The sequence below is a fragment of the Rhinolophus ferrumequinum genome, chromosome 5, assembly GCF_004115265.2.
Source record: "Rhinolophus ferrumequinum isolate MPI-CBG mRhiFer1 chromosome 5, mRhiFer1_v1.p, whole genome shotgun sequence".
Lineage (NCBI taxonomy): Eukaryota > Metazoa > Chordata > Mammalia > Chiroptera > Rhinolophidae > Rhinolophus > Rhinolophus ferrumequinum.
Window position 1 is genome coordinate 56061591 of NC_046288.1, and position 15538 is coordinate 56077128.

At 32.6% G+C, this 15538-nt stretch overlaps 1 protein-coding gene across 1 annotated transcript in view; it reads right to left on the reverse strand.

The window, feature by feature from the left end:
• The window catches only part of TBCK (TBC1 domain containing kinase), a 187794-nt gene that overhangs the window by 88964 nt on the left and 83292 nt on the right, over window positions 1–15538 (reverse strand). The window contains exon 20 of the mRNA XM_033105921.1: window positions 12257–12342. Within this exon, the coding sequence (XP_032961812.1) occupies window positions 12257–12342 (86 nt within the window). The remainder of the gene's footprint in view (window positions 1–12256; window positions 12343–15538) is intronic.

The following is a 15538-nucleotide window of genomic DNA, read 5'->3' on the forward strand; positions in this document are numbered from 1 at the left end:
TGTGTCTGTGAGGATGTTTCTGGATGAAATCAACATGTGAATCAGATGACCCTCTCTAATGTGAGTGGGCCTCATGTAGTTTGATGGAGGACTACTATACGTATCCTAAAGAAATCACTAAGATACAACAAAGAGTTATGGCTACTAGGCTAACAAAGGAGATAAAATAAAATTTGGTGGAGGACTGCACAGAATAAAAGGTGGAGTAAAGGAGAATTCACGCTCCCTGTCTTACTGCTGGATATAGCAGAGAACACAGCAGTTTCAGCCTGTAAGGTGCTTACACTTCATTAAGAGCAGTAGATGTTCATGTAAGGTGCTTACACTTCATTAAGAGCAGTAGATGTTCATGAAATGTTATCTCAGTCCACTCCAATTAGATCCTTGCCTTCCACCTCACCACCCAAACTGCTCTTATTTTGGTCATCGAAGATTTCCATGTTGCTAAATCTAGTGGCCAATTCTCATTCTTAACCTTTGTTTGTCAATCAGCAGAATGTGACATAGTTGACTACTCTCACCTCCTTAAAACATGCTTTCCCTTCAATTAGCTTCTGAGACATCATATTCATCTAGTTTTCTTCTTACCTTTCTGACTGCTCCTTCTCTTTGGTTGGTTCCTCTTCATCTCCCTGACTTAGACACTGGTTTGCCCCGTGTTTGGTGCTTGGACCTTTTCTTATTTTCTCCAACTGATTACACACAGTGTGAAAACTCCCATATTTATAGCACCATCCAGACCTCTGCCCGAATTCCAAACTCATTATGTCCAAATGCCCGCTTGATATCTTCACTTGTATGTCTGACATATACATGACAAGTCCCAAACTGAGCTCCTGAGACTTCCAAAATCTGTGCCTCCAAGTATAGTCTTCCAAATCTCAGTTAAGAGCAACTCTATTCTTCCAGTTGCTCAGGTGAAAAATGCTGCGATCATTCTTGACATTTCTGTCTCCTGCACTGTCCATTTGTCACCAACAGTCCTGCTGGCTTTATCTTCAAAACATATCCAGAATATGAAAACTTCTCACCCCCCCTGCTCTCAACTTCCTGATTCAAGCCACCATCATCTCTTGCCTAGATTATTTTACAGAAGCCCATTACTAGTCTTTCCAATTCCACTGTTACTCTCCTTGGGTTTCTTTTGTCATAGAAGCCAGAGTGATCTTGTGAAAATACTGAGATCTGAATGTGGCATTCCTCTGCTCAATAGCATCCAGTGGTTTTCTGTCACTGACCCTGAAAGCTAAGTCTGCCCTGTAAGACTCTATGTAACCTGGCCCTGCAATGACCTCTTTGAACTCATCTCCTTGTTTACTGGGCTCCAATCACACTGTCTCCTGGCTGCTCCTTCCACATCCCTGTCATGCTTCTACCTCACGGCTGCGGCACTTGCTGTTGCTTCTGCTTGGATGGCTCTCTTCCTCAGTCCCTTAAGGCATTTTTTCAAAAGTCACTTTTTTTCTGTGAGGCTTTCCTAGGCTACCTTACATAAAATTAAATTCCCCCTTCACCTGAGCACTTAACATCCATCTCGCTGCTTTAGTTTTTTGTTTTGTCTTTAGTACTTACCACTCACTACCTAACATAGCACGTAGCATACTTATCTTCTTTATGGTTTATTCCTCAGTAGATTATAGATCCAATGAGGATAGAGATTTTGTCTGTCTTTTCACTGATGCACCTCGGGTCTAGGAAAATGCCTGGCATACAATTAGCACTCAAATATTTGTTGAAAGAATGAATGAAATGTATAATGAAGATACCCAAAAGGGATAGATTAAAAGAGCCAATAGTCATGAGCTTATACACTTTCTTGAGGAGTTTTCAAAAACTATCAAATAATGAGAAACTTAGTTAATTTTCCTCACTTAATACATGTTTAAAAATCCTTCATATTAGTCAAAAGTATTGAAAAAAATCAAACTTGAAATTTGAAATTATATACCAATACTTTGACAATTATGAAAAAAGTTATTAAAAACAAGTGAAATGAAGCATATTCAATGATATTTGAAAATAATTCACGTTAAATTAATTTCTTTAAAACAAAAACTCCCTGGTGCTCATCAGCACCAGTCACCTCTTACCAACAAAATTAAAGTCAGACCAATAAATGGTAATATGTTCTATGAGACTGTAATGCCTGTTACTTATTCTTTCTATATTTCTCCCTTTTAAAATTTTAACTGATGTTTTCATCTTAAATAATTTCTTGGAATATTGGTACATCTCTATAATACAGTCTGATACACAAAAAGAGACAGCACAATAAGATAATATTGAATACTAGGCTGGTTCAGGTTTTAATTTTTAAAATAGCAATTAAATAATGAAATATTTTATTATAAATACAAAAATATATAAAAGTATCTTACCAAATTAGAGACATTATCAACTATTTTCTGATTTAAAGTTAGAAACTGAAACCCAATGAATAGAAATTATACATGCTTTGACTATTTTCTCCAGCTCATGAAATTATGTATGCTTGATTTGGCCTACTGCTAGTGTGCTAAAAGAGTCAGCTGAGTAAATACTGCCCCCTAGCAATACCAAAACAGAATAATGATTTTATGAGGTCTTTCCCTGTGGGTTGGTAATGTCAAAATTAGAAATATCAAGGAAAAACAAGGTGGGAGGCTTGTTAATTTGATTGTGAAAAGCAGAAAATGATGGCTCAAAAACTTGTCTATAAAAATGAAAAAGATTAAAACAGGAAATATTTCTTATAAACTCTAGATGAGTCTCGTGTCAAATGGATTTTATTTACAAACATATTGCGCTCTCTCTCTATATACATACAATTATTATTACAAAATTATTGTAATAATACAAATATTACAGGAACTGAAAGTCAATCAGTTCCTTCTGATTGACTTTCTTAATCTACCTTCTTATGAGCATACTATATTTTCTGTTTACCTCAAGTCAGATGTTATTTCTATATTTTAATTACTATAAGCCACCTCTGTAAAATACATATTAACCATTAGTTTGATGCCTTGCAATGATTCCCTGCATTAAGGAAATGTACATCTAGCCATTCCAGAAAGGATGCCTAAAAACCAGCATGTTTTCAAAGCAGTAGAGACCATCGTATATTTTTGCAAAACTTGAAACTCTGGATTTTGTGATCCGGTAGTTATATAACTCTTTTAACCTTTAGGATAGTTGTAAAGATTATTTAATGGATCTACAACACTTGGCAGAGGATGTGGCACATATCAGACATCAGTCTATGAGTTACAATTATCATTCTAAATAACAATCCAGAAGATTCTGTAATAGCAAAGTATTTTAACAACATAAAGTTCTGCGGTAACATCATGAAGCCATCTAACAAAAAATACATAAGTGTTGTTAGAGTAAGGAGGGTAGGGGTAGAAGGTAAAAAGAAGAGAAAGTTCAAAATGTGAGTGCTCAGATGGTATCTTAGATGAATTGCCTCAAACACAAGAATCAGAGTAAAAATAAGTTAGCCATTCAGTGGGAAAGACCTCATCACAAATATTTTGTAACATAAACCTAAACCATCCTGTTCTGCTAAAAAATGCTGAGAGTAATCTTTAAATAATATTTCTGCAACAAAATTTTATACAATTTAAGTGGAAAAATGCCAAAGGTAGGTGTGTTTACAGTGATGGAAGGAAACCGATTGGTTAGAAGGAAAAAAAAATCATTAGATTTATCATTCTAATTTGTGTCCATAAATCTAAAAATGAAAATATTTTACAATTACGGGACAAAAAAGATAGCTCTTTTCCAACAAAGTTACGAGCCCCGTCAACGTTTTGTTTTGACCATGCAAGTATAAGAAGAACCAGAAATAAATCAGAACCTATTAGAGAATAGGTATCTGAAATATGGAATCAGTCTTTACAAGATAGGTATGCCCCAGGTTTACGCATGAAGATGAGCAGTAAGTTCAAAGGAGATTGAACATTTTACATATATCTACTTTCAAAAAGAAGAATATATAGAATAAAATTTTCAGTTTACTATGTTTAAATTCTTACTAAAATTTTTAATAAAGTTAGTTTTTACGATGCCTTTTTACTAATTCTACAAATTATTTAAAAAATGACTTAAACATATAAAAATAATTAAAACGATCCATTGGCCCAGATGGTAAATGGTTAATTTTCTTTTCCTTGTATATCAAAGGTTATATTAGTTACATCTTTTGCAAAATAGTAATTTCCCTAAAATTACAAAAAGGAATGAAATAAAAAAAATAAATTAACTGCATAAATAAATATCTTTCCCTTTTATTCTTGACTTATACTATTGAAATGAAAAACCATAAAATAGAAATTAGTAATAAAATCAGTTGGATAATTTAATGGTTCTGAGATCCATGATCATTTTTTGGGAAGATTTAGCTACACTTCCAGAGTACCTTTCAAGTATCTCACTGAACAAAAAAATAATAATAAAAATTACAAAATAAACACTTTTCAAAATTTTAAAAAAAAAAAAAATGTAATTTACTTTGCATAAAAGACTGTAAAATATACTGTGTAGCACTTTCTGAGAGATTGAAAAGTATCTTAAACAAGCAAATAAAAAAGGTTAAAATTTAAAGTCGTGAGTGGTAATCTTACCAACTCAGACAAACAAGGAAGTCTTTATCGTTATTAGAATCATATCTCCTTCCGCAAAGTATCCATTAACTGTGGAAGCAAAATAATATATCCAGTATAGCTTGTGATCTAATGCTTTTCTAAATGTAAATCATATTAATGTAACCAAATAAATAGTGCAATATGATCAGACTAGTAAGTAAAATAACACCAATAATGGTTAACCCCTTAACACTTACTGTATACCTGGAATTGCATTCAACAGGTTGTACGTATTATTTCATTTAATCATCACAATAATCTTATGGGTAAGATTTATTACAATCAACATTAACAATAAGAAGACTGTGGATAAGAGAAATTAACTTATTTAGCTAGTAAGCTGAGAGTCAGGATTAGAACCCTGGCCCATTTGACACCAGTGTATAGACAGTGTTTACTCTCTATACCTGCTTTCCCAAATCGTGCTCACAGATCCCTGGAGATCCTCAAGACCTTTCAGGGATCCATGAATTCAAAGCTATTTTCATAACAAAACTAAGATGTTTTTTGCTCTTTTTTAAATTATAGTAACATTTGTGCTAATGCTGCAAAAACACTGGTGGATAAAACTGTTGGCACCTTATTGCAAATCAAGGCAGTGGCACTAAAGTTATATATTTGTGAAGAAGTAAAAAATATTAATGTCACTAATATCTATTTAATGTTTCATGAGACAAAATGGGAAGAATGCATAAAGCACTTGTGCTGTGTACTGAAGTACAATGGTTGGTTGTCTTGAGAAAAAGCCCTTGGACAATCATTTGAACTATGAGTCAATGTAGGTACTTTGTCAAGAAATAGCATTTTTTACTTGAAAGAATTACATATAAACAATGACATTTTTTCAGGCCTGAATATTTGGCAGACATTTCTAAAAGAAAATAAATGAAGTTAGTCTATCATTTCAAGAAAAATTGCTAGCTGTCAGATGAAGATCGGAATTTTGGAAAAGTGTATCTGCCACTGAGCTTGGCAGCTTCCCAATACTTAATGACTTTTTGGATGAGATCAGTGTTGATGTTAATGAATGTGATTTTTTGATATTGTATAATGAAATATTTCATAGTTGAAAGATCTACATAATTCAGTGAACAAACATTTCCCAAATAACCAATGCATGACATTACAAAAGTATGCATGAGTAAAAGAGCCATTCAAAGTGCAAGATAAACTGATGGATTTGAATGTTAACAGTATGAAAATTTCCCTGATATGTATGACTTTAGATTGTACATTGCAAACAGGCTTTAAGAAATTACCATTGTGTGAAAAGGCCCTATGCAACTACATGTCTGTATAAGGCCACATTTTCTACATACACTTCAACCAAAACAGTGTACTACAACAGATTGAATTCTGAACCAAATGTGAATCCAGCTTTCTTCCATTAAGTAAAGATTGCAAAAATATAAGACAATATCACTTTTTCATTACTTTTTGTTTTGAAAAACAATTATTTTTTTTCAGAAAAACATGTTATTTTGTTTGGCATACAATGGTTTTATTATTGTCATTTTAAATACATAAATCTTATTAAATGTCTCAGTAAATATTTATAGATACTGTGTTTCCCCGAAAATAAGACCTAGCCGGATAATCAGCTCTAATGGGTCTTTTGGAATAAAAATTAATATAAGACCCAGTCTATGTAATATAATATAGTATAATATAATGTAATATTATATAATACGGGTCTTATATTAATTTTTGCTCCAAAAGACGCATAAGAGCTGATAGTCCGGCTAGGTCTTATTTTCGGGGAAACACGGTATAATCCACACAAACGAAAACTCCTTGGGATCCTTGATAATTAAAAATGTAAAGGCGTCTTAAGACTAAAAAGTTTCAGAACCACTGTATAATGCTATACTTCCTTTCACTTGTCTCTCAACCAGTATAAGGATGGATATATTGGACTGGACATAGAGTGGGGGGGATTCATTCAAGTGAGGAGTCACTGAATCAGGAAACTTGCCGGATTATTTAATTTGAATGTATGTGTTCTTAGAAAAAAGGTACCAAATATTATTTCATCACCTCTGTGGAATTAGTCGGCCTTTGGTTTCTAAGATATGGGCCCTTTTTGAAAGCTCTACTGTAAGAAAGAGAGCTCAAGAAGCCATATGTATTCAAGAGCCTTACAGACTTCAAGGTGAGTGGAATGGGGTTAGGACTGATGTCAGGGACAGCAGAGCAGCAGCAGACAGGACAGATGCTAGCACTCCGCAGATGGGCTAGGAGAGGTTAGCGGGGACTCCTGTTATGGAAGGTTTTAAATAAGGTGCACTTTCCTAATGTATCCTGTAACCACATCTTGATAAAATCTGTAAAGCTCATTCATTGTCAGCGGTTTCCTCTTTAGATTAGAAGCTAAAATTTCTTTATGTAACAGTAACATAAAGGCCAGGAATGAATGAACAAATGAATAAACAAGACAAACAAATAAATACATACATACTTCTGAGCAATCCTTTCACATTTTCTGTTAGTACAAACTCGGCTGAATGTAAGTTTGGGAAATGATAGTGATCAGCTTTTAAGCAATGAGAAAATCAGTAGTGTAGGCATCCATTAAGACTGCAGTTAAAGGACAATGATTTTGCCAGCATACTTGCTTATCACTGCATTTGTTAGCTTTATCTTTAGCAGTGACAGTAGGCTAATAAAGCACATAAGAGTACTGAGATACAGCCCTTATCATTTCTCTTAAGGACCAGCTGACAACTTTTCATAATTTGCACGTTGAATGCTATTCATAGCCTTTCAGGAAAAGTCTCTTTAAGAATGAAGCAGCATACTTTCCTGTTCCTATCTCGAAGGCCTAGTATATTTTCAGAGGCAGAAAGATACACCAAGACAAAAATGATAAAAATCACCCTGGCCTCAATTTTGCCCAATACACATTACTCACCCTATTTATACATAAATCACATAACTACCATGACACATACAATCTAAGCATCACATCAGTGCACAATATTCCTAACTATTCAAGCTTCAGCAATGTTCACTATTCAGAGTTCTGTGACCCAGAACAAATGGAAAGGAGCCAGAAAATACAATCTTTCTCCTGCAACGGGAGCCTGTATTTCAATGATGGAAGACTAAGGAGGACTTACTTTGATACGATTGTTTACTCAGCAGGAAACTCAGTTTGAGATCTTACTACCAAAGTGCCCACCCTTCCCCTTGATGAGTCATTACTTGTATTGTTAGAGGTACAGAACGTCCCCTAAACAATTATTTTAAAGGTAGACAATGAAGACACCAATTCAAGGCAAGGAGGGGGAAATAGGAACACTGCACATACAGACTAACGAAATGTTACTAAAAATATATGATTATAGAGTAAGAACAATGTTTGAAAAATTCTCCATTTCTTCACACTCTCACTTTCATTACACTCTCACACTATTGTCAACAATCTCTATATTAAAAAATGGAATCTGTTTTCAAAATTAAATTTAAAAAGTTTCAACATTTTCGTATCATCCAGACTTGAGGAACAAGTCAATAAATAATAAAACAAACAATAAAACAAACAATAAAACAATGAAACAAAAACAAAACAATAAAACAAACAGAACACAGGATGAAAGATTTTCAAAAAGCCATCTTCCTATTAAGAATTTAGCTTTCTTTGTTAAATATCTTTCATTTGCCCATTCTCCATGACAAGAGAATAGTTGTAGAAAACGGAATTTTCTCCAAGTTAAGATATACTTTCAGTTCCTTCATTTCTCTTTGTTTATTCTAGGATTTTCAATAGTGACAGAACCATTCCCTAGAGAGTGTTTGGAACTATATGTAGAATCATTTTTCAGAAACACATACAAGCATTTGATTATTACAATGATTAGGGGATTACTGCAGGCAATCAGTGCGGGGGTGGGAAGGCATGGATGCTCAGAATTTGCCCTGTACTGAGCATTCGCATCCCACAAGCAACTGGCCCCCATCCCACATGACTTCTGAATTCTCATAAGACTAACCGCACTATATATAAAAACCAATATTACTTTAATAGTAATACCAGTATTAAAGAGGTTTTACAAGAAGTTACACAAAAATGTTACAGTAATTATAGGAGGGATCATAACAGAGTGACGCATAGATACAATAAGACATTCTATCAAAATTATTGAATAATTAACTCACTTTGTGTAGCAGTACATTTAACAAATGTATTCTCCACCCAGATTTAACAAACATTTTGCCACAATTGCTTCAAAAAAATTTAAAATCAAAATGATATATTATCAGTAGAATAGAAGGCTCCTTTGTAGCACTCCTCAATTCAAATTCTTGCTTTGTAAAATTTATGTTGCACTTTCTATAACTTCTGTAAGAATTCCTTTCTAGGTGGAAATTATAAATATTACATTCCACATTTACTTCTTCTAGTCAATCTAGAATTTATTTTTATGTTTGGTGTGGGATTGAGCTTTGATTCCCACTTCTTCTCCATAGAGTTATCTAATTGTATCAGGGCAATTTATTCAATAATCCTTTCTTTATAGATCCTTGATTTATAGAGCCGTCTCTGTCACATACCAAATTCCATATATATGAGGGGGGGTGTTTTGTGTTTTCTGTTTTATTGGTTTATATTAATATTGCTGTATTAATTTTCTTTTGGTTAATATTTACCTGACATATGTTTATCTCCTTTTTGGCCAATATCTTCACATTTTTATGTTTATCTTTTATATATAGCATATAGACAGAGTTTTAAAAATATCTGAAAATTTCCTTTGTTAGGCAATCTAACTAGCTTATATTCTGTCTATGTTCTTTCTGTTTTTACAGGATTGGTTGACTTTTCTTTGTTCCACATATACCCCTTGTTCTATTGGTTTAAAAGTTATAGATTCTGTTTCTATTCTTTTAGTGATTACCATTAAAATTTTAAAATGCATTCTTGTACTTCTGCATTTCTTATGAGCAGAGACACTCACTGCCCTTTCTTCTGGATTATTTTGTCAAATATGATTTGTATAAAAATAGGTTTGAAAAAAAAGAATCTCCTTTTGCAGCAAAGGACAGGATTACTTACAGCTTGGAAGAAAAAGATTGTGTTTTTCTCTCTTCATGGCAAATGGAAGGCATGCTTACTGTCTATTTTTTGAAAATTCAAATTCTCTAAGCTCAGGATTTCTCTCCTATAATGTAATCCACTGCATATGCAGGTATCATCTGAACACTTACTTTGTCTCCATGGGATTTGGGGGCAAGGGGAACCAATACAAATATGTGTACGTTCATGCTGCTTGTTGTACTGTGGTTAATAAGTCCTCTGTCTCTCAGCCAGGAGTCTCGTGTTTTCTGCCAGTGCCCACGAAACAGTAACAGGCTCATTTATGAGCTTTTAAGGAAGGTAAAATCCAGTCCCAGATCTGAAAGGACTCCTGACTTGATGTCTAATTAAAATCAGCATATTGACTTTACCCTTACACAATGAAAAAAACATTAGCACACTAATATGGGATGCTGAGTTTATTTCCATCTTGCTGTTAGCTTTTCCCAAATCAATTTTACATAGAAATATTAAATAGTCATTGTTTAATTATATTCACAGACTTCTGAGGATTAGATGAGTGGTTTATTTAAAGAGGGTGGAGCAGCTTGGCACATAGTAAACACTTGATATGTGTTCACATTATTATGTTTTAAAAATGTTTTTTGCTCACTGCTGCTTCTTCCACCATTCAATTTTCATGAATAACTAAAGCAAAGATAAATTATTTTTCCTTTTGTGATTCCTTTCTTAATACCATCTATATTCATGAGTATGTCTAAGGATTTAACAGATTGTCTTTATAATTCTATACATATTTTTCTACATAAATGTTTTCTGTCAATCTATAACATTGACTGAACCAATGTACTTTTCTGTTGAGCACTGAACACAATTAGGTGCTTTCAAACATTTTTTTTTGAAAGTAATCTAATCATTACCAACTCGGCAGTTGGCACCTCTGTAATTTCTTCAACTCTAACCATAAGATTTAATAAAATATTATCTTGTATTACACCTCACATTTATAACACAAAACAAGAAAGTCAGGGATATATAAAAATGAATACTTTATAGGAAAATATGTACACTAGTTAAACTTTTTACAAGGTTTTCATCTATATCCATAATTATAATAGAGCTTGTCCTTATATCTGTTTGTTTTGTAATCTGTATACATTCTTCTTGAAGCCCTCATTGAATAAACCATGTATTAAAATAAAAGGTGTTTCTCCATAACCTTAGGAGCAAATGACAGTATATATGCTGAGGATGGTTACTTTAGGCCTGACGATCACATCACAGAGTTACAGCAGTGAGTAATGAACGAGGAATAAGTACACCTATGTTTTAGTCTCCATTTTCCCAATGGAAAATGAACCAGACTGGAGGCAGAGGGTTGTCAAATGATGTAAATTAAATTTTGAGTTTTGTGACTAACTACTTTTGTTATCTTCTCAAACACTAAATTTCTTATCTATTAAACACTGAAATTATCTTGCTTCATACACCAAATTGGTTTTGAAAATCAAATGAAATAACATCTATGAAAGTATTTTTAACTTCAAAGAACCCTGCAAGTATTTATACTGTGTTACTGTTAACAATTTAAATGTATTAATGGAATATTAATATTAACACTTTTCACTCTTAATCTTGACCATTGATATACCCATCTCTGGATATAAGCCTGAAGAGGAAAGGCATGATGAGGAAGCAAAGAAGGTTAAGGGGGAGTAAGGAGATCTCTATCTCAAAAAGCATTTTTGAGGTTTACAAAAACAAATTACTGGAATAATTACTATATTCCAGCTTCCCCTGAAAAAAGGCTTGATTCTGCAGATGAGTAACAGGCTAAGCTACACTCAGGCTAACCTTTGCAAGTCAATCTGATTTTTAGCTTAATATGGGCTATAGAGATGCTAATAAAGTAAGCCAAAGTCTGGCAAAGCTCCCAAGGTAACATATCAAACAAGCAAAATACAGAAGAAGCTACTTAATAATTTACTAAGTTCAAATTTCCTAACTTCTTCAAACATAGGCCCGAGTATCATAAAACCCAAGTGAAAACCCGCAGCACAGTTTAATATCACACTAACATTGATAGAGATAAATATCAAAATAATTTGATTGTATTAAGTATGTTAAGAAAAATAAGGTATTTTCCCTTTACTTAAAGGGAGAATATGGAAGGTAATCACACAGACTTTATAACAGAAGGCTGTAATTACCCTGTTTCCCCGAAAATAAGACCTTGCCGAACAATCAGCTCTAATGCGTCTTTTGGAGCAAAAATGAATATAAAACCCTGTTTTATTTTACTATAAGACTGTGTCTTATATATAATATAATATAAATATAAATATAATGTAATATAATTAATATAATACAATATAATATAATATACTGCGTCTTAAATTAATTTTTGCTCCAAAAGACGCATTAGAGCTGATTGTCTGGCTAGGTCTTATTTCCGGGTAAACCGGGTAGTAGCAGGAACTTGTTCTAATATGGACATCTTATGACAACAAAACTAAAAACAGCACTCTTTTGTGCTGCCACTTTCTGCCTTATTTTTTATTTCATGTTAATTAATGCACCAAGTACTTACATCTGGAATAAATCCAATCTCATTGAGATGATTGCTCAGCTCTGGGTCATGGAATGCAATCATCTGAGAGAACACAGTCAGATACTCTGAAATGACAATGAAGTTTAAGACCATCATTTTTATACAATACCTCAAATATGGACATTAAATTCACAGAGAATAGTTTTATTTACATTTTGAGTGAAACTTAATTTCTCCATGAAGAAAATATGCTTTAATAGGTAGTGCTCTGCTTTGGTACCATTTTAATCACTTACTGCTAATTATCAAACAAATATGCCAACAAACTAGGATGCAACTTATTTTCTACCTTCAGAGTTATCAGTACGTTTCTTAAATCATAATTATACACATGATGAATGAATGAATGTTTTCCTATTAATTTCCATAAATACATTTTTCTAGTGATATTAAATCTTGTATTTATTTTACGTTCAGAAAGTGTAACAGAAGGAACACTTTATTAGCAGTCACAAGTAAAATAACTATGCCTCAAATTTGTTTATATATAAATGTATTTGTTCCAGTTCTAATTTATTTCCATCTAAGACTCTATATTTGGCATATTAGAAATAAGAATTAGCATCACATTAGTCAGAAAATAGGCATACAGTATGTAATTAAATATTGTTGATTCTAATCCTATTCTAATTAATAGGGTTTAGTTGGAATATGGGGAATATTTTCTTATTTTTTTCTATTCTTTCAACAATTTACTATTATTGCCGATTTACTCACTATATAGTAAACAATAAACCTATAACAATCTACTCAGGGGCAAGTAACCATCACTTTTTACATATTAAACAATTAAAACGTATTTCAATAAGCCAACTTTTTATCTTTTTGAGACTGAAATGACAATAACCCAAAGAAAGTTTTCCCTTAATTAATAATTTTAACTCCTCCCTTCAATAAAGTTATAGATCTATTTTTTCAAAGCAATTATTTGGTGAAAATAACCTCCAAATGTAATGTCTGACTTTTTTAGTTTTTAAAGTTCTTTATTTGTAAAATTTCAAGAAATAGTATAAAATCCTCGACAATCTGTTAGTACAAGTAGCCTTCCCCTATTTTCCTCAAGTAAAACTTTGCTTCTAATGACCACAATGTATTTTATAATTATTTACCTATAAGCAATGCCACGTATTTTACAAGGAGGAAGATCAAATTTAAAAAAAAAAAAAAAAAAAAAGATGAGGAGGTACTGTATCCAATACGGCAACAAAACTCCATGTATTCATTGTCTCACCTTTTTCTCGAAGACCAAAAAAAGCTACAATTTACATTAGCTTCAAGAGTTACAATTAAAGTAAAGACCCAGGACAGATTCCAAGGCCCCAGGAAACTTTGGGGTTTAACTTTACTTTTATTTCTCCTTCCAATTAGTGATGGTATGTTTTGATGTTATGTTTATGATCATAATTTGCCTAGAAGTCAGAGGTATGTAACACCAACATTCCTAAGAATTCAACTTTGTGTTGATGAAAGCATATAGTTATTAACTTTTAAGGTTTGATTTTAAACCAGAAAAGCATGGCTCAGGCCACTTTCCACAGCTATAAGTAGTAGGAGAAAGTTGTTCAGATATGGACTTCAGCTCCAGTTTACTAAACGTCATTCTTATTTGAGCCTGATAAAAGATAATTACTATGTGGGATTACATGGCCAATTAAGGATCCACTGAAGAAACTTAATCCACCACAAAAGCATTTTCTTTGTGTTCTGCCGAAAATTGATGGCTGGATTTAAATATGTGTTATAAATAACACACAAATAAATATGTGTATACATTTATTTTATATATTATTATATATCATATGTTATTTAACATATGTAAATGTAAGTTAAAAGACTGGCATAAGTTTTGGCTGCTCAGGATAGGCTTTAGGATGACTTATAGTAGGCTTGTTATATTCAGGAAAAAACCTTACTTTAAAAAGGGATAAGATAGAATCGAGGAAAACAGCACTATGTCATATTTCATTGTCATTTCAAAAGTGCATATAAAACTTCCTTAGAATAACTTTAAAAAAATGAAATGCATACGTCCTTTGATTTGTAAACCAACCTTATAGAATTTAAGCTACAAAATAAAAGACCAGTAGTCAGAATAAAACAAAGGATTCTAGAGATATTACAGACTCTTTTAAAATGTTCACAAAACACTTTAATTGTGATTTATAATAAAGATATGCATAGGGAATATTTGAGATCTTATTCCCTGGCATATGTTGCCAGTTTGGCTCAAATGAACTCTTATAAAAAAAAATCAATCAGTCAATCAATCAATCAGTCAATCAATCAATCAATAAAAAGATATGTATCAAGAGCCATAAAATAACCCCCAAAATAGTATTTTCTAACTTATAGGTGACCTATGTAAGGTTAAATGCTAGTTGTTGTTTTTTTAAATCAAGGTATTTATGCATATCCCTTAAACCTCAAGTGAAGTTTAATGATGCACTACTGTGCAAAAGCTTGTCTAATGTCAATTTGTTTCAATGACACTGTATACCTTTTAATTTTTTGCAATGAAACAAAGCGAAAATAAATTTTATTTTTTCCTTCTAGTCTCTCAGTATTAAAAAATCTATTCCTATCCTTTAAAACAGTATCTTTATTTATTACATATTTTAAAACAACAATCCCCAAAGAATTCAGTGTAAGGATTTCACATGACATTATCATATTTTTGTGCAGCTGTTTATAAATAAGGCATCTGCTTGTATTTCAAAAAAAATTCATAAAAAAATACAGAGAGGAAATTTCAGAAAGTGCCACATATGGGTATCCTTATTTTTTCCTTTTCAGCCAGTCTTTCTGCTTTCATTCTCTTAGTTGGGGAAAGGTGGAGATGAAGGCTGATGGTCAACACATTTAAAGCAAAAGCTTTCCTTTGCTCACAAATCAGAAATGGCATTCTCAGTTCTGTATTTATTATTTTCCATCAAGCTGATACTTTATCCTGAAGATACGAAGTATAAATAAGTATGCAGAGTCATACATCGCTTGTCAACTAAACTGTGCCCCAAACAAACCATTTGGTGACATTTACTCAAAGCACTTAAAAGAAGTCAGTTATTTTATTCTAAATGAACCCAAATTAGATTCTTTTCCATTACAAGGTTCGTCAGCTATAAAATTTGGCTATTGTCTAAAGCCACAAGAGCAAGCATCAACCTTTACGTCAAAATGGGAAGAGGGGGTTTCAAAAGAAGAGAAAGGAAAGAGAAACAAATCTTTAGGGCTACGTTTGTGAGCCATTTTCTTTTTGGCTGA